Below are 18,415 nucleotides of genomic sequence, written 5' to 3'. Positions count from 1 at the left end.
ATCGTAACACGTTCAGTGGATATGATTCATGAGTATGATAATGATGTGATGTCACGTAATAGTTGTTCGAGAAAATAAATGGATGTGTAAGATATTTAAAATATAAAAGAGAAAGATAAGTTTTGTGTTGAAACTGTTAGCAATTTTTAAATCACAAAATTCGTATGTAGTTGTAAGTATAAAACTATTATTTTGTTAATATATACGAAATATGTTAGGAGAGAGGCGTATTGATGTCCAAGACACAATGGACGTGTGTTAGACTTGTGTGAGTTGTGTCAGACGTGTGTTAGACTTGTGTGAGTTGTGTCATTATCTTAGTTTGTTCTGTCTATTGTCCATGTCTTGACAGACTCTCGGTCCGAATAATTTGAAATTTTGCAGTAGTGAAATAAAGAGAGTCAATAGAGTCAACACAGTCTCGTGTGTTCGCCACGTATTCATTCGTCATTGCATAATATTCAATTCTGTGAGCCCCGAAAATGAAAAAAATTTAGATTAGCCAAATTTTGTTGTGGGAGAAAAATGTTCTACTTTGAGGCATTAGTGTGGTTAGTATTTTTCATATTGAATGAAATTGTTCTGAAGTTTTTATTTTTCTAGATTGAGATGATCAGGTAACAATTTATTTATAATTTAATTTAAACTGTAGAATAAATCTAAATCGTTAGTTTTTTCCCCATCTACATTAATGCCACCTTCTTGCTCTACAATGGAATAATAAAGTCCCGTTGCTTCCTTTGAAATCGAGCAGTGATGAGTGTGTGACCTTGTTGTGACGTCACCACTGTTTGTTTTTTATTAAGTGAATTTATTTTATTTTTTTTAGTTTTACTTTGAATAGGACTTATTTATTCTTAAGCATAATTTTGAAGTCAAGAAATGAGAGATTAGAACCTTGCATAGGACAAATGAAATAGGAGGTGCTGAACTTGTGATCTTAAAGGAAAAGTGCTGACTTTTAGGTGACAAGTGTTTATAAATTTTGGTAAAGTATCATTTAACAGGGAAAATAATGCAGTTTTTTTGGGTTAACAAAATGATCAGGGTTATGTGTGTGTGCGGGACCAAGCAGTGGGCGCAACGCAATTGGGACCTGCGACTCAATTAGTATTGGATAATGAGATACCCGTGCATGCGTGTGACGTGTACCGTTCTTTTTTCTGTGGGTGCTCATTGCGTCGTTGTTGACATTAGTGGTCTTACATAAACAACTGATAGAGATAATTAATAACAAAAATAAAAACAAATGATATTTTCATATCAGCGCAACTGGGCTGAGTGGACACTGAGTAGTGAAGCTGAAGAGACAAGTGAATTGATAAAGGTTACATTTGGAATTAATTAAGGTAGCCCAGCCCAGCCCAGCCCACCCACATGTATTACCCCGTTTATTTATTTATACCTGAAGACTCCCCTTGTGTTCTGCCTTCTTTCCCTCAACAATCAATCAATCATCTCAGTTCCTGAAATGTCCATCGAGCTTGAATCTGAATCCATCTCCACACCAACTGCCCAAGCCCAACAAACTCCTTGCGCCTTGTTTTTACCTTGCTGCTTCGGCCAACGACGTCGTTCCTCATGGTGGGAGCGCGTTCGCTCCACTTCCTGGTCCCACTCTCAGCCAGCTCCGAACGGCGACCGATGGTGGTCGCGTGGGCTGAGGGCGCTTATGAAGCTCCGCGAGTGGTCGGAGATCGTGGCGGGTCCCAGGTGGAAGACCTTCATTCGGAGGTTCAATCGCAACCGCAACTCAAAGCGCATGGGCATGGCCAAGTACCAGTATGACCCCTCCAGTTACGCCCTCAATTTCGACGATGGGCAGAATGGGGATTTCCACGACGACTCCCCCATTCGCAATTTCTCCACGCGCTACGCTGTCGTGAACGCCAAGTCGGTTTCCCCCAAGGCGGTTGACAGCGACGTCGCCGTTTTGGTGTGAGTGGGCATGTGCCTGCCTTTACGCGCGGTTTGCTTGGTGGCTCAGTGGGTGGTGCCTCTCACTTTTTGGTTTCTTTCGCACTTTCATTTCCCATTCTATCCTTTTCCTACCCGCAAATTTTAATTTTTTTTTCTTTTGATATAGTATAATAGTACATACGTGGATATGGATCGGAATGGTTATTATTTTGTATATACAGTTTTTGATTCACTGTCATGGTATCATAATTAATTCATGGTTTTGCCATGGTTGGTGCGGTGGGGAATAAGATGGCTTCGCTTGCATTTCCCGATTTTCTTTTTTTATTCATAATGGGTAATAATGTTTATGGATGGGCCTGGGCTGGTGGGGCTTGCTTTTCGAATTGGCAATTTGCAATCAATAAATGAGCCTTCCACGAAATGAATCGCCTTTGTTTGGAGTAACTTCTTCTTCACCTTTACAACTTGTCATTTTCATGTCATGAATGATAGTGTCGTGGGATCATAGTGGAACGTCTTGGGGGAGACGGTCGGGTAAATTCATAGCCTATTTCTAGGAACTTGTTCCACTAAAATTGACTATTTGCGTTTCTGTTGTGTAGTGTATGAGTGAGCATTGGGCGATATGGAGAGTAGGATAAAGTGTTCTTATCCTTGGGTAGAGATATTTTTCTTTTAGACTACATTATGTCTAGACATTATTCAATCAATAATTATATTAACAAATTTCTTAAATCATTTTTACGATACCTTTTAAATCGGTCTTCGTATATTTAAGTAAATTAATTTCCTTATTTGACCTAAGGATTAGGCTTGAACTCAATACTATGAAAGTTGGACTTGAGATATGTAAGGATATTATGATAATCAAGGAATTGTTAACGGATGTCTAAAACGTCTTAGTTGAGAAATATTTAGATTTAATTGTATTTTTAGTTTAAATTGTGTGTAATTTTAGTTTTTCAAGCTGTCATGGGTAAATTAAGGGTTTATTTGGATAAACTGTTTAATTAACAAATAAGTTTTACATGAGACTTCATGTTATAAACATGACAATAAAACTTGTTGAGATAAATTAGACATTAGAAAGACTTTATAAAAGTCGCTAAGCTATTTTTATAAACTCCAAAAATAAAGTTACAAGCTCTTTTAAATACATATTAAATTTGTCCAAGTAATTTGATACATGTAGGAAATGTTTCTCACTTCCAACACGCCCTTTTTAGAATTTTAACTGTTAATGTTATATTAAGTCTTTGTTTCTTAAATTAATTAAATTTGGATACTTGATCAATGCTTTTTTTTACTTTAAACCTTCAAATTATTTGACCATTTCTTTAATTTTATAAATAAAGAAACTTAATTAGTATGGAAAAACTTAGAAATCAAAATGAGTAAGTTACACAATTCACATTAAAGAAACAATTAATTGAAATATTTAATACACATAATTAAATATTTTTAATTACTTAAAAATAATAAGTTTGTATGTTTTATGAATGAAACTCCTTTTAAAAACATTTTCACTTTTATTTTGATATAATTGATGCGTGTGCCTAATTTAAACTGTTCAAGGCTAAGTCCACGTAATGACACTTATCAGTAGTTGCGAAGTAAAAAAGAACTACAATAATTGGATCTATTTGGCTGTAAAATTAGAACGGTTAAATTGAGCAAACTTGACTCATCGGAGTTCACCTGCAGATTGGGCATTAGATGAATCAAGTCCTCTCCTATCGATAAATAATGTAATTTTGTTATATTGAAGAGAAAAACAATTTTTATCACGCAAAGACTTACCTGGATTCACTGCAATAGTCAAAGTTGATAAAAATTATACTCCTTTTTATGAAAATAAATAAATAAATTGTTAAAATCAATTAAAAAGTAAATATATATTATAAATTTATAATGTATTTAAAATATTCATAGTAATAAATTATTAAAATAATAATTAATACAGTAAATGAATAAATATATTTACTTATATGAATAATGAAAGTGTCTTAATAATATAAATCTTATAATAAATAAGAGTATAACAAAAATTGAACAGTTTATTTAAAAATAAATATTTGTTTTTATATTTTGAACAAATAATAATAATAATAATAATTTCTTATAAATTAGATGGAAAGAAATATTTTTTTGCTCTAACAAAAATATATGGTATTACTCAACTTAAATTGGTGGTGTCTTCTTCATGAGCGGTGGGTTAGCATTAGTCGTTAGAAACTTGAGAAGGTTTGTAACGTCACGGCCTCACCCTTAAATTTAGGTGACGATGGTTTCTGAGATAGCGACCGCGGAACCCCTCTTTCCTTTTTTGTTTTTTTGGTTTCCAATATATGGATAAGCTTTGCTTTACACTCGACTCAAACCTAAATAATCCACCACTAACGTAAGCCAAAGCCTAATATACCCTTGGTTTTGTTCAGTTAATTTTGGAGTAATCCAACCCACTATTTTGATGGGTTGAACTAGATTAACTCATAAACATAACCCTAAAAAAATTGGAAATACATGAATCAACTGGCATCAGCATCGCATATTTAGTTGTAAATATATATCATACCAGATATTAAAATAATATTTGCACAAAGAAAATCCCTCAGACAACATCGTACCTATAATCATCATGTACATAGACATGTCATCTGGGAACTATAAGATGCTCACGGCATTAGAAGTCTTCATCTGTGAACTCTACTGTTTAGAGACTTAATATGCAATACAATGTCACCAACTATCCATGGAAAGCTTAAAAAACAGGAGTTTTCTTGGTAATAGCTTGGGTGATAGGTCACATGATACCATGCAGATGCCATAGGCTGGTAGTCGCGGGGTTGGCAACTAGTTTCAAACCATTCTTTAGCTTCACGCTGAAGATTCTTTACTGAGAGCAGAATCCGATCCTTCATATCTCCATATCTTCTGTTATCACGCTGCAAATAAGAAGCACGGTTTTGCAAGTTACCAAGTAGCATTTCGTCTTCGGTCTCTGCACCATAGAAGTTCATTAAAGTGGTCATCTTCTGTGCATACATTTCTCTGTGACTCGACGCAATCTCAAGGAAGGCCTCAAAACCATTCACTTCAAGGCTATGATCATATGCTTCTTCGGCAAGCTTCTCTGACCACTCAAAGCTGGATCTAACTTGCAATTTTGACTCAATTATGGCACGATAAAGTTTTCCTAGAACCCCTTTGGAGATGTACACAGGCTTGTCCATCCTCTCCATGAAATCTGGAAACTCTCTTGGTTTCAAAACTCTAGGCATTGCAGCAGGCGCACCGGTCTTTGCAAAGTCAACAGCCATGGAATGAAGGTCTGCCAACTCCAGACATTTTCTACTCTTGGCCTTGTCTGGTTCACGGTCTGCGTGAACTAGATGTGCGGTAGAGATAGCACCCAAGGTATCATTAATCATGTAATCAACGAAAAATTGTTGGATTTCCTACCCACACAAGAAACAACAAATAAGGAACAATTTCACATTTAATAATGTTTTTTCCAAAACAAATTTAGCTTTGTTGAAAATTACCTCTAGGGTCACCTTATGGTCCATTATACGAGGCCTACTTCCAGTGTAGCCCATTGGAGCCTCAGTTTGACATGGGATCAGATCTTTGTCCCAGCTTATGAAAAATAAATCTCCATCAAGATCACCTCCTGAGCATTCATTCGGATGAGGCCTGGAGGCCAAGCAACAAGTATTAACAAAAAAGATAAGAAAAATCTTTTAAAAATAAACATCAATGATAATAATGATTTTTGAAAATATTTTGAAAATATCAATCATATGAAAATTATTTTAAACATAAACATCAGTGATAGTAATGACTTTTTGATGTAGAACCGAAATAGGCTAAATGGACCATGCACAACCTGTCTTCAAAAATTTTAGTGCTGGTTTGAAATTGAACTTTGGAATAAAAATGAAGCTAAACTCGCAAGTACATTGTTTAATTACATAAAAAAAAAAATTATATACTCTCTTAAGGGCTTAAATTGTTAGATGATAAAACTACCTATCCCTTGAAGAAAAAGAATCGTACCAACTCTCCTAAAGGTTGTTAGATGAATGCTTAACGGCTTATTAATTTTATATCTAACTAGACAGAGCAACAGAAATGTTAATATAACTACCAAGTGCCCATCATCACCCAATGAATATAAGGAACCGTTTTTATGGACAAGGGAAAGCAAAACTCTATCAAACTAGAACCAATTGGCACCATTAAATGATAACAAACTGATCATGACTCAAGGACACTACAGTAGGAATAATGTTTGATTTTGCAAAAGTAAATGTAAGCATGCAGTAGTCGATGCTGCATGTTCTAAATGAAAAATGCTTGCCTAGCTACAACTACCCTTTCCCCTTTTATCTCTCTCCTCCCCCCAATTAATATCTCCTTTGTTGGCACATGATTAGTGAGACAGTGTAGTTAATAACACCACATAGGACCAAGGATAAATGTTAAAGATCTACTAATTTTAAGTTGATTAAAACAAATCATTTCAATCAAATGTGGTGGTGTTGTGAATGTAGTCCATCATATACATTACCTATGCCCTTTTTGTGGGAATACAAGGCAATCCCTCAAACCCTTTTCCTCTAATTCTTCATTGTTTATGGCATCAAGGACTCTGATGTCTCCGGGGTGAAGACAAGGATTTTTTGTGACCACCACCTTTCCTACTATTATACGTGTGCCATCATCACCATCAACTTTCCTTAAGTTTTCATCCCCATTTTTTCCCGTAGTTTTTGTCACAGTTATGCGGACAAATACTTGGCCATAATTCAAAAGACCAGTTTCATCTAAGCAACCTATTAAGACCCGACCCTTGGGAACAAATATTCGGCATCGACTTCTCAAATCGGATAATTGGTATGCATAATAAGCCTTTAGCATCATTAATAGGTAAGGCTCACTATTTGGCTCATTAAATGCATGCAACATCTTCACTAAAATGCTTTTTGAATCAGCTCCATTTAAACTTTCCAAAACATCCAGAGCTGCCTCACTATCAGTCAGCATCCTTCCTAACAAACGCAATTGCTCTTGTTGCATTGCCAAAAACACCTCATCTTTTACTCCTAAGGTAGACAGCAGGGATATAATCTCTCGATTGAGAAAGCAAGGCATTGACTCACTCCATTTAGTCACACAAAGCATCCTGTTTTTAGATTCAAACTTAAGCATACTACTACGCAATGATAGCTTCCTAAAGGAATGGCGATCAACAGCAATAACACCTTTATATCCACCATACCGAATTTGAAATGCTGATGGACTATGATCCAGTTTTAGCTTTTGAGCAACTTGCCTTGCAAAAGATTGGGAAATTTTTCCAATACCATCTGAGAAACAATAGCTTACACCATCAGTGGTAACTTCCACATCTGGAATTATCTCTGTGTCTTGAGGGGGCACTTCAAAAGTTTGCATGGAAGAACTGAATAACTGACCCATCCTCGCTGCACACTTAGAAACACTGCGAATATTGTTGAAGCATCCCATCCATTCCCTGATATCTGATGCTTTCACTCTGTCATTAGAAGCAAACAACCAAACAGAATTTGATCGCAGCTGACTAGCAGAGAAGGCCAGGAACTCAAACCTTTTGGATCCAATTACAATCCCATCTCGAAGAATAGTCAATATTCGATTGTATATATCAGTTTTAAAAGGCTTTGAAAAGATTCCCTTTTGCACACTAGTTGACACTGCATTTGTTGGAAGCTTACTCCAATTCTCTTCAACAAAAGTAATCCTTATGAAGTCCGAAGCATACGGTGCAAAATGCTTTACCACATGATTTGAGGTTTCAAGCTCAGGACCGAGGCAATAAATCTTCGTCGGGGTAATCAAGGCTCTATGACAACTCATTATGTTATTATCCGTCAACCTTTTATGCGACGATTGGTGAAGACTTCCACCGTTGCTACTCAGCGCACGCGATTGAGTCTTCACAAAATTGAGAGGCTCATAGCAAGTGGAGCTCATCTTGTGCAATTTCTGAAATATCGCGGCTCTAGTTTCTTCATCCAAATCCCCTAAATAGTTCATCAAATCATCATCCACCGCAGCAAGACTAATTTTCTGGGTATGAACAAGGGAATTCAATTGGAAAATGACCTCATAAGGTAACTTAGAATCTGAACCACACTTCAAAAGCGGAACTGCTTCAGTGGAAGAACAGAATTCCACCCCATCTTCCAGAGACAGATCTCTCAAATTTTCCTTGTAGAATGGGAAACATTTAAAAACTTGGGAAGCAAAATGTTCTTCCTCAATGTCCCAACAAAACGAGGTAGAATGCCCAATTGACTTTATAGCTGAGAAATCAGTAGTGCGCACCCAAAGAAACTCAAAATCATCCTTACAAAATCGGTACCTGTCAGCCTTAAACTTGGCTGCCACACCTGCCCCAGCTTTCTTCTGATAAATCCTCGGTCCATATTTCAGCTGAGACAGTCCAAAGAGATATAAAAAATACAAATCAATCATACACAAAAATCACTTACTCACATTGACCCACATAAATATTTGACATTAAAATTGAACAAACGGGAATGCAAATGAAAACCTTCAAGAGAAGAGCATTGAGTTTGTTATCTTCACCCGAGCAATAGCCATGAGACTCCAATATATCCTCAAACAAAATCTCGAGTTTGTAACACTCACCACTCTGCCATACCCACAACTCAAGTCTCTGGCTTTGTGGCATTACCCAACCCCTAACACCCTCCCAAGTCTCGAGAACCCTCATGCGGTGATCGACGGCCATAAAACCGGCATAGAGGATACCATTTTGGAGGCGGTGATGGGGAAGAGTGGGTCGGAAGATGATGTCTTGGGAAGATTCGGAGAATCGGAGGAAGTGGGAGTGGAAGAGGAGTTGTTGTTGGAGAGAGAGAGAGAGGGCGCGTGACTTGGCGTCGAAGGTTTCGAACTGGACACGACCATGGCCGCGAGACTTCCAGTTGTTGTTGTCGGTGAAGATTTCGAGGGCGAAGACGGAGGAGGGACCCACCGCGGATTCAAGGAATTGAAGGAGGTCTTTGGCGGTGGCTGAGTGAGGAATGTTGAAGAGGCGAAGTGTGGGTGTAGCGGAATCGCCGTCGAGTGTCCCCATGCTAGTCAGGGTCACTCTGTGAGAGAGAGAGAGAGAGAGAGTGTGTGTATCTGTGTGTGTTAGACGGAGTGACAATAGAGTGTGTGTTTTGTAGAAAAGGGGTCAATGCAAAAATAAACGGTTGTATAAAATAAACGGTTTCCATTGGTTTTTGTTTTCCTTTCTTTAGAAAATATTGGTACTAACTGGTCCTTGAAATTTTAGTACTTTGAATTTTAATGTATCTCAATGAAAATTATTATTTATTGATTCTTTAATTAATATTTTTTAGCATTAGTTAAAACTTTTTTTATAATTTCTTATTAAGAAACAAAATTAAATATGGTTATTTTTCAAAATTACTTTTTAGGTATGGAATTATTGTTTTTTTATCCTGTGCAAAAAAAAATATATAATGGAAATTAATAAAAATTATATTTTTATTTAAAAAATATTATTTACTAATGTTAAATTATATATTTTAATTAATTTTATTATATATTGTTTTGTACGGATCAATAATTGTATTGTTAATATAGTTTAAAAATCTTTGTGCTTGATTTTCTGTGAATGTAATTTATTTAACGCGTACTCAATGAGTATTCTAATTTTTAATATACGCACCCCTCTATATTTAAAAATGTTTCTAAAGAAACAAAGATGAATATTGAACCCTTCTATGTAGGGATGAAGAAGTGTTACATGGTTGATTAATAATTTATGGTTTAGTCCATGGTAGACTTGAATTACCTAAACCCTATTTAGTAAAAATACGTTAGTTTCATATTATTTTACGTAAATAAAAATAAAAAATGAATAATTTAGCTAAAATCCTATAAGATTAAAAAATACTATAAAAATATATTCATTTTTTTTCTTTCGAGAGCAGATAAAAGTGACTTTTTAATATAACTTTTTTGTTATTTAAATAATTAAAATTATATACCATATGCGATATTATAAATAATTTTTTAATTATATATATAATATTAAAAATACATTTTAAATAAAAATTTATTTTAAACAATCTTCTCAAATAGTTAAAAAAAATACATTTCTTATAAGATAATCACTTATAATAGATAATAGATGAAAGAAAAAATAATAAAATTCGTACTAACTTTTTAAAAAATTACCCATGCCTTAAAAAAATACTTAAATAAATAAACAGGACAAATTTAGAGTTTAAATTTAAAAAATAGACTAAATTTATCTTAGATAAAATGCCTGTTCAAAGGAATATATGAATAATTTATAAAAATATTTATTTTAGTATAATTTATTAAAATAAATTATTTTAACTTAATTAATAAATTTTATTATTAAATTTAAAACATAAATCATCATTTAAAAATAACTTCATTAAATAAGTAATCATGCAAACAAGTATAAAATAATTTAACAAGCAATTATTTAATTTAACATGTCTTATTTCCACTTTTACCTAAATGTCCTTATTCCGTGCTATTAATCCGATTTTGAACATTCCTTGGTTAAAAGAAAATATTTAAATTAATATTTAGAGTTTTATTTTACTGGCCAAAACATGCTTTTCATCTTATATATTTAGTTAAAATATTAGTTTGATCCTTTATCTTTTTCTTTTTTACAAACTTATCCTCTAAGATTTATTTTGTTGTAGTAAGAGGAAGATATAATACTGGTTGATCCATACAAGGCAAAAATATATCAAATTCAAAATATGCTGGAAAATATTTTTTAAAATTAGTTTAAAACTAGTTTTAAAATTTATATTTAATTTAAAATAAATATTAAATTTGATAAAATATACTATAAATATTTTTATATCATAATTAAATTATTATATTAAAAAGTTAATAATTATAATAATTAATATAAAATTATATTTATATATTTTAATTTATTAATAATATCATTTTTATATTAATATTATATTAAACTAATAAATATTTTCATATATTCTATTTTGTATTATTTATTCATCACACAGACTAATTATACAAATTAAAATTTTAAACTAATCTATTTTATTTTTTAAAACTAATTTTAAAATCTGAATTTTGTTTAAAACTAGTTTTAAATTTGATGTTTCACATCAAGTTAGTTTTACATCTAATTTTATATTGAATTAGTTTTAAATTAAATTTTAAATTAAAATTTTAAGACAAAACTAAGTTTTAGTATATTTATAAATTTAATTTGTAAGATAAAATTAATTTATTGTATTACACGGTTACATTAAATTAGTGTATTTTGAAAAAAAATAGTAATATTTGTTAATTATATTATACTTTATAGAAGTTTTTATAAAATATTTATCAATATTTTTAACTTATTTTTTAATAAATAGAGTCAATAATGAAAGTTTAAATTAAAAATTATAAAAAATAAATATTTATAATATTAAATAATAATAAAAATATTATGTTATAATATTTTAAAAAATTAAAAAATAAATTTAAATATAAAAAATAATAGTAGTTAATTAAAAATATTTTTATCTCTTTAATATAATAATTATATTTTAATTTGTTTAAATATTTAATATTAATCATAAAATCTAAGGTTAATACAAAAATATTAGTCGTAAAATATAATCGTAAAATGTTTTTGTAAATAGATATATCATAGAGGTCTGATAAATTAATACATGAAGTTCTGCTTCCATACACACGTCTATATTTAAATGAATATAAAAAATTTAAAATATTAAATCAGTTATACAAATATAATAAATTAAAAAATTAGTTTAACGTACATTCAATTTTTTAAAACCAAATTAACATTAATTATGAACTAAATTTTTAAAACCTGTTGCAGAAATCAATAATTTTTTTACTTTGTTGGTGCAAAACCTTTGTCTCTGCCCATGGATCCTACAATTTAGCTCAATGGAATTTGATGGAAACGGTATTCGATGACCGTTCTTTATATAGAACGGAAGATTAGTAGGATGCTTCATGTTATATTTAAAAGTGTACAATAAAATTTATATATTATAATTTTTATTAAAATAACAAAATATCAAATAATTTAATACATTAATAATATTAAATACTATAATAGTTGATAAAAAAATATTATTAATTTTATTTTTTAACATATATCCTTAAATACACGTTAATTTTTTTTAAAAATTATATATTTATCTCAATCACATTTAATGATTCATCAAAATGAATTTTATATGACTTAAATAAAACGGGTAGCAAGTCAATTCATATCATACCTGAGGATTCCACATCTACAGGCAGTTTACCATTTGTGGCGCTATCTCAAGAGTGGTACAAGTCAAGGCCTTATCTTTCTCACGGACTCCGCACTACTTCTCACAGGTTTTGCTTATGTTGATTAGGGTAGCTGTACTAACAGTAGAAGATCACCGCCAACTCTTGTGTGTTCTTCGGAAATTTCTTAATTTTTTGGTAGTCTAAAGCAACCTAAAGTGTCTTATTCAATTGCACAAGCAGAATATAGAGCACTAGCTGTAGTGTCCTTATTTTTCACCAACTTCGTGATACAAATTACTTCAACCATAGTGTTTTGTAACAGTCAATTAGCCATTTGTTTATCTTTAAAATCTGCCCATTATGAATATATGATCTAAACATATGGATATAAACTGGCACTAGCTTCATAAGGGACCGTGTCAATTTAGAATTTTTCAATTTGATCCATGTTATGACTCAGCATCAACTAGCTGACTTCTCACAAAGCCACTCCCAACAGTGAAATTCAGACCATTATAATCCAAGTTGGGCACCTTATTTCCCAGGTATAAACCAACTTTAACTCATCCCAGAATTAGTTGAATAAATTAACTTAGTAATTCATTCATTCAGTTACAACTTGTCACCCTCAACTATTAGTATATACATTGGATCTCAAACAAGGATTCATTTTACTCATTCAATATATCTCTTGATAGAATTTGCTACAAATACTTCTTTCTGATTTCAATGATCTAGAATAGTAATCCTCCTACACCATAAACAATGCAACCCTTCTTTTCAAACCTATATCAATGTAATTCGAATGGTAGGTCAACAGAGAGATAAGTTAAAAGAGAGGAAAAGAAGCACAACCAAATATCAGCTAGCATTAATATATGTGTGTTCATGGTATAACATCGAAAACAATAAGACATCTTTGTTTATATAAATATTTAACCTTCTTAGTCCTTACAGTAAGAAATCAAGGGAAAGCAGCATTAGAACTATGAAACTTGGTCTTCTTGGACCAAAGCCAGATCTTGGAAACAGAGAAGCTCTCACCTTGTGTTGAGTTGCCTATCCTTTTTCCCTCGACATTTCCATGCTCTAAAACATCATGAGATTGAGATAACACAATTTGCAAATTTGAATCACGAACTACATACTGATATGAACCCATGGAGTAGCATCTCCTCTCATCCAAACTACAACTACTACTATCCCCTATTACTCCTCCTACCACTCCACCCTCCAACCCATTATTTCTAAATTTTCCAAGTCTGACAGAAAACACCCTTTTCCCACTTATTTGTGCTTCACCAGTTACTGATCTTTGACTATCTGAACACCCATTTTCTTCCTCATCCATGAGCCTATTAGGCATCACCAAAGAATTATCAATATTAAATATTGGATTCTCCACGTAGAAACCAGAGTTGGAGAGACATGCCCTACAAAGAGGACACGTGGAATTTGACAGTAGCCACGTGTCAAGACAATTCATGTGAAAGGCATGGCTGCACATAGGAAGCAATCTTAGCTTGTCTTGGTCGGAAAATTCACAGAGACACACAGCACAATCAAAGGGTTCCTTCAAACCCAATAAATCGTGGTAATAGAAAACAGGTAGAGCATCTATGAGAGCTTGGTCTAAACCTGAATCATGCAAACGAAAGAGCTGTTGAAGCTGTCTTTGAAGAGCACGCGTTCTTGTGGCTTCTGTGAAATTATTTGAATTGTAGAGAGACTGAGGGGTTGGCCTTTTCATCAGAAACCACAGAACCAAATGGACAAGTCCATAGACAAAGAAGATAACTGCTAGAACTATTATAACCAGCAAAATAAGTGGACTTATTCTGCTAAGAGATGATGGTGATGATGATGATGTTGTTGTTGCTTCGTTCTCGTTACTGATGTTACCATCACTAGGAGTTTGGAATGAAGAGAAAGGAGGTTGAGAAGATGAGTACTTGAAATATTCAACACCATGTTTTTGCTTGGCTTCAACTTGAATGCTACGCATTTTCTAGCATTGAGGTTGAGAAGGGAACAAAGATTTTGTGGCTATAATAGAAAGTACTATAAGGAAGATTAATTCATATTTGGAGTGCAACTGAGTGACAGTGTTATGAGAAGAGAAGCACCAGAAAATGTTATGGTCCTTTATGCAGACTTTGTAGTAAGGAAATTTGTTTCCTTTTTTTGTCTTGCTAGGATGTTCACTAATATGGGAAGATGAAAGAGAAATGGATTTGGAGGGCATATAAGGAAATGAAAGAAGACGTGATAGATGGAAGAGTGTATGTCACTTTTTCACAGAGACCACAAACATAGTCCAATTGTCTGTGCAGTGGTTGGTGACGATCGAAAGTTGTCAGACTTTACTTTTGCCCCAGAACTTCGCACAATGTCTCTTTTACTTTTTCTTTATTTTTTTAACTCTCTGTACTGTATCTTGTATAAGAAGTAATTTTTAAGTGAACAATATTTATACTACTAAAAATATTTAATATCTTAAACTTTACATAAAATTATCATTTGTTTAATAATATTTTATTATTTATAAAAAATGATTATTAATCTTTTTCTAATTTTAAAAATAATTATTTTTTAAAATTATTAAATTATTTTTATATTTTATTTAATATAAATTTTTTATTAACAAACTATTCATCTTTACACATATAAATAAATATATTTATTTATTTAATATATAATACATTAGTTTAATCATTTAATATTATAAATATTTTTGAAATAAAATTTAAATTTATGATATATTAATATATTTTATTGATATTAAATCTTAATGAATTAAATATTTATTTGTTAATAATTATAAACGGAAGTGATATTATAAATGTAAATTTATTTGCCTGTAAAGCTGTAATATAAATATATAGATGCTCAAGTGCGTGGAGAATATTGTTAAAAAATTTGGATATCTTTTTTTAGTAATATAATTATTTACATTTCATTATATCAAAATTACTTCTTTCAATTTTTTTTTTGCGCTAATCTTTTTTATGTCGGAATTAAAGTGATCAAGCAATTTTCGAAATCAACAATAATAATAATAGTTTTGGCAAGCATTTAAATTTAATAAATTTATATTGAAAATATTATTCATTATATTGAAGATATAAATATAAATAAATACGTTTTTATTAAAATTAATATTTTTAAATATTTGATTTAATTTTAAAGATTGAATGTATCAAAATCATGATAACAATCATAAATCATAATAGAGGAGGTAGGAGTGAGTATAGAAAGGAAACTGTTCTTTTAGGTTTGTCATTTCCTATTTAACAATCCAACATTTTTCAGTTTTTACAATTACATTTATAATTAACAAAAATAATTTTCACTGTTGGGATACGTTGCATTTATAAAATAACTGCAGACAACCAAAATCCAATTGAAACATTCAACATAGGTGTTTGCGGGTTAAGACTTAAGCTCATCTGCATGAGGTCCAAGACATTGAAATTTATTTATTTTTGTTGTGGAATATTGAAATAAATATGTTGTTTACAAATTTTTGCCTCTGCTCTGGATGGTAAATTGGTTTTATCATTTATGCAAATATTTCATTTTGACTTGTATGCATAACAAGAAAGTTATAAAGCTAAAAACAGAAAAAGAAAGAAGAGAAAAAGTCAAATGATTAAGAAGTTGACCTATATATACAACACAATTTGATGAGTCTATATTCCAAAGCTGTCTATTTGTAGGGTGGCGTCTTTTTTCGAGTATAGATCGCAATCAAAATCATTGCAGATAATAATGACCATTCCACGCCAATCTTGGCATGATCGCTGCTAAAGAACTATTCATGGCTCATGGCAGAGAAAAAATGAAAAGGGAGAAAAAAAAGTTGATTTTTTTTCATACCTTGATGTTATCTAATATTGAGTTTAAATGGACCCGTAAGTTTTAACTTTTTAAGTGTTTCTGTTGCAAATTTTGGGTTGTTTTCGTGTACTAAACTTTTAGCCTTGAAAGTTGAAGTTGATATTTTCTTTTTTGGTATAATTCATTTGCACTTTCCATCTCCGAAATTAAAGTGTAAATCGATATGTCTTTTAAATTTTGTTCTTATTTTCTTTCCCGGGTTATATATTATCTTAGGCGTGTTTTGATACATCGATCATACTAGCATTTAGGGTCATGTTTTGAAAACTGAAATGATTAATGTTGCTAATAAATCATAATAGCTATAGGGTGAGGAGTTCACGAGCCACCCTGTTGTCAATCTTTCACATGTTTGGAAATGGTGGAGACTATAGAGATTCTGAAAGACAAAAGCTAATGGTAGGGTCTCTATTTTTGCACGCATGGCAACTAATTAAACCTATGATTCTGTCTGTCCAAAGTATGTGTGTAATGCAACTAAAATGGAGTTGAGCACCCAGACCAACCAGCAATAAGTCAAAAGGATGGGATGTTTGAGCTATCAGCTCGTATTACTTAAAGGTTTGTCTAAATTATTTCACAAAATAATAATTTCACCTTAAGTAAACTAATAAAGTTAAGACAATATATTACTAATATATTATATAAGTTTTTATTTAAGTTTGTATAAATAAATTCTATATTTAGTCCATTTAAGATAGGATTATTATTCCATAAGATGAATTTGACAAACCCTTTACTCAAAACAGTGGTGGATCGTGTTCTCTAAAGCAATCATCTTCTAGGTTAAACCAAAGCATTGTATAGACAAAAAAAAGACAAATTTCGTATTGTAAAACATGAAAAAAAGAAAACACCACCTCATATTCCTTAAAACTATTTATTTAAGTATGATATCATTCATACATAAAATTTTTTATAAAAAAATTTCTGTATTCCATCGACTATCTTATTTTATAGATATATTTTTCTTATCTGTTGCGTTGTGTTGTACAACTTCTCTTGTTAAAAAAGCATCACCACTTGATCAGGATAAAAGAGAGTAGTAGCATTAAGTATTAATTTCGTCATTTCTGGCACCTTTCAGAGAAATACAATTAAGGTAATGCTCATTTGTAGATCCTGCCCGACCGAGATTTCTAAAATACCTGTTAGCTGTCCTTATTCTTGTCTCCTCTCTCTCTTAATTTCTAACACTTTTTCCTTCTTTAAGATCAAATATTCATATGAAATGATACAACTTGTAGAACTGAAAACGTTAACTCATTTGGTTCCTTTCAACGTTGTTTAGTTCATGCCTTTTATTGTATTCACTTTTCTTCTCCTTGTCATTCTATATACTAAAGCGAATTATGTTGGATTTAGTGCTTACAATCAAGTCATCAAAAACTTTAGGACATTAAATTTGGTACTATTAATTATGGAACAACATTTTGGTTTAGATCGATCAGCAAATGCGTTCTTTTATTGGCCTAGGTATAGAGTGTTAGCCTTTTCTGCAACCATTAAGTTTGTAATTGCGATTGAATCACTAATTGCCTATAAAATGCTTGTATTATAGTGCAAAGATGTTTTATTTATTTATTTATTTCATTTTATTTCTTCTTTTTGACAAAATCATACAGTTTAGTTGTTTCCCGACTTCGTTTATCAACTTGGACAAGTTGTTATTGAAAAAAGTTAGAGAACTTCGAATTAACAAACTACGCGAAATGTCTTTTGTGACAAAAGCTGTTTGCATGGAATTCTCCTCTAACATGAGGAATTGAACCCTCTAATAATTGTTGCTGGAGACATTAAACTCCAAAAGTAGGGAGAAGTTAAAGTCAGAAATCTGCCCAGTGAATTTGTTGTGTTCAGCAAGAAAGGATCATATAGAAAGCTCTCCACAAAAGTTATTGCTCGCCATTGGAAGATCACCAGATAAGTTGTTGTCACTTTATCCACCGGTATCAATCCATGTAAATTGTAAATGGATGAGATTATATTCAGCAAAATAATCTTTTTTTATAGGTTTTTTCACAAAACTGTGAAAAATAAGCGATTATTTTTTAAAATAAGTTTATCCAAGCATGCATTAAGACCAAAGTTTGAAGAGGCTTTGGCATGCAAAGAGAAGTGGCATCTAAGTTGGAGGCACATTCCCCATTGACAGTGCAAGGAAAGGATCTGAAGCAAACTCTTGGGTTCCTTTTCCTCGGAAGTGGCTCTATATTTTTGGTTTCCTAGTTTGCACTGGTTTTGGAATTTG

At 31.9% G+C, this 18,415-nt stretch overlaps 3 protein-coding genes across 3 annotated transcripts; 1 reads left to right on the top strand and 2 right to left on the bottom strand.

Moving 5' to 3' along the window:
* Positions 1-1,411: 1,411 nt before the first annotated feature.
* LOC113847799 lies at positions 1,412-2,324 on the top strand. The gene has a single exon (XM_027477085.1). The coding sequence runs from the start codon at positions 1,472-1,474 to the stop codon at positions 1,940-1,942; it is 471 nt and encodes a 156-aa protein (XP_027332886.1). The 5' UTR covers positions 1,412-1,471; the 3' UTR covers positions 1,943-2,324.
* A 2,128-nt stretch (positions 2,325-4,452) lies between these two features.
* Positions 4,453-9,128, bottom strand: LOC113847054 (RNA-dependent RNA polymerase 2). Its single transcript, XM_027475900.1, has 4 exons — positions 8,525-9,128; positions 6,497-8,403; positions 5,469-5,619; positions 4,453-5,381 (listed from the first exon to the last, which is right to left on the bottom strand). Exons 1-4 carry the CDS (start codon positions 9,071-9,073, stop codon positions 4,617-4,619), a joined length of 3,372 nt encoding a protein of 1,123 aa, XP_027331701.1. The 5' UTR covers positions 9,074-9,128; the 3' UTR covers positions 4,453-4,616.
* A 3,991-nt stretch (positions 9,129-13,119) lies between these two features.
* Positions 13,120-14,477, bottom strand: LOC113846147 (RING-H2 finger protein ATL46-like). Its single transcript, XM_027474094.1, has one exon. It carries the CDS (start codon positions 14,267-14,269, stop codon positions 13,229-13,231), a length of 1,041 nt encoding a protein of 346 aa, XP_027329895.1. The 5' UTR covers positions 14,270-14,477; the 3' UTR covers positions 13,120-13,228.
* Positions 14,478-18,415: the final 3,938 nt, after the last annotated feature.

The sequence above is a fragment of the Abrus precatorius genome, unplaced genomic scaffold (genome assembly GCF_003935025.1).
Source record: "Abrus precatorius isolate BTA unplaced genomic scaffold, Abrus_2018 Scaffold8, whole genome shotgun sequence".
NCBI classification, from domain to species: Eukaryota; Viridiplantae; Streptophyta; class Magnoliopsida; order Fabales; family Fabaceae; genus Abrus; species Abrus precatorius.
This window is presented reverse-complemented; position numbering and strand designations above follow the sequence as displayed.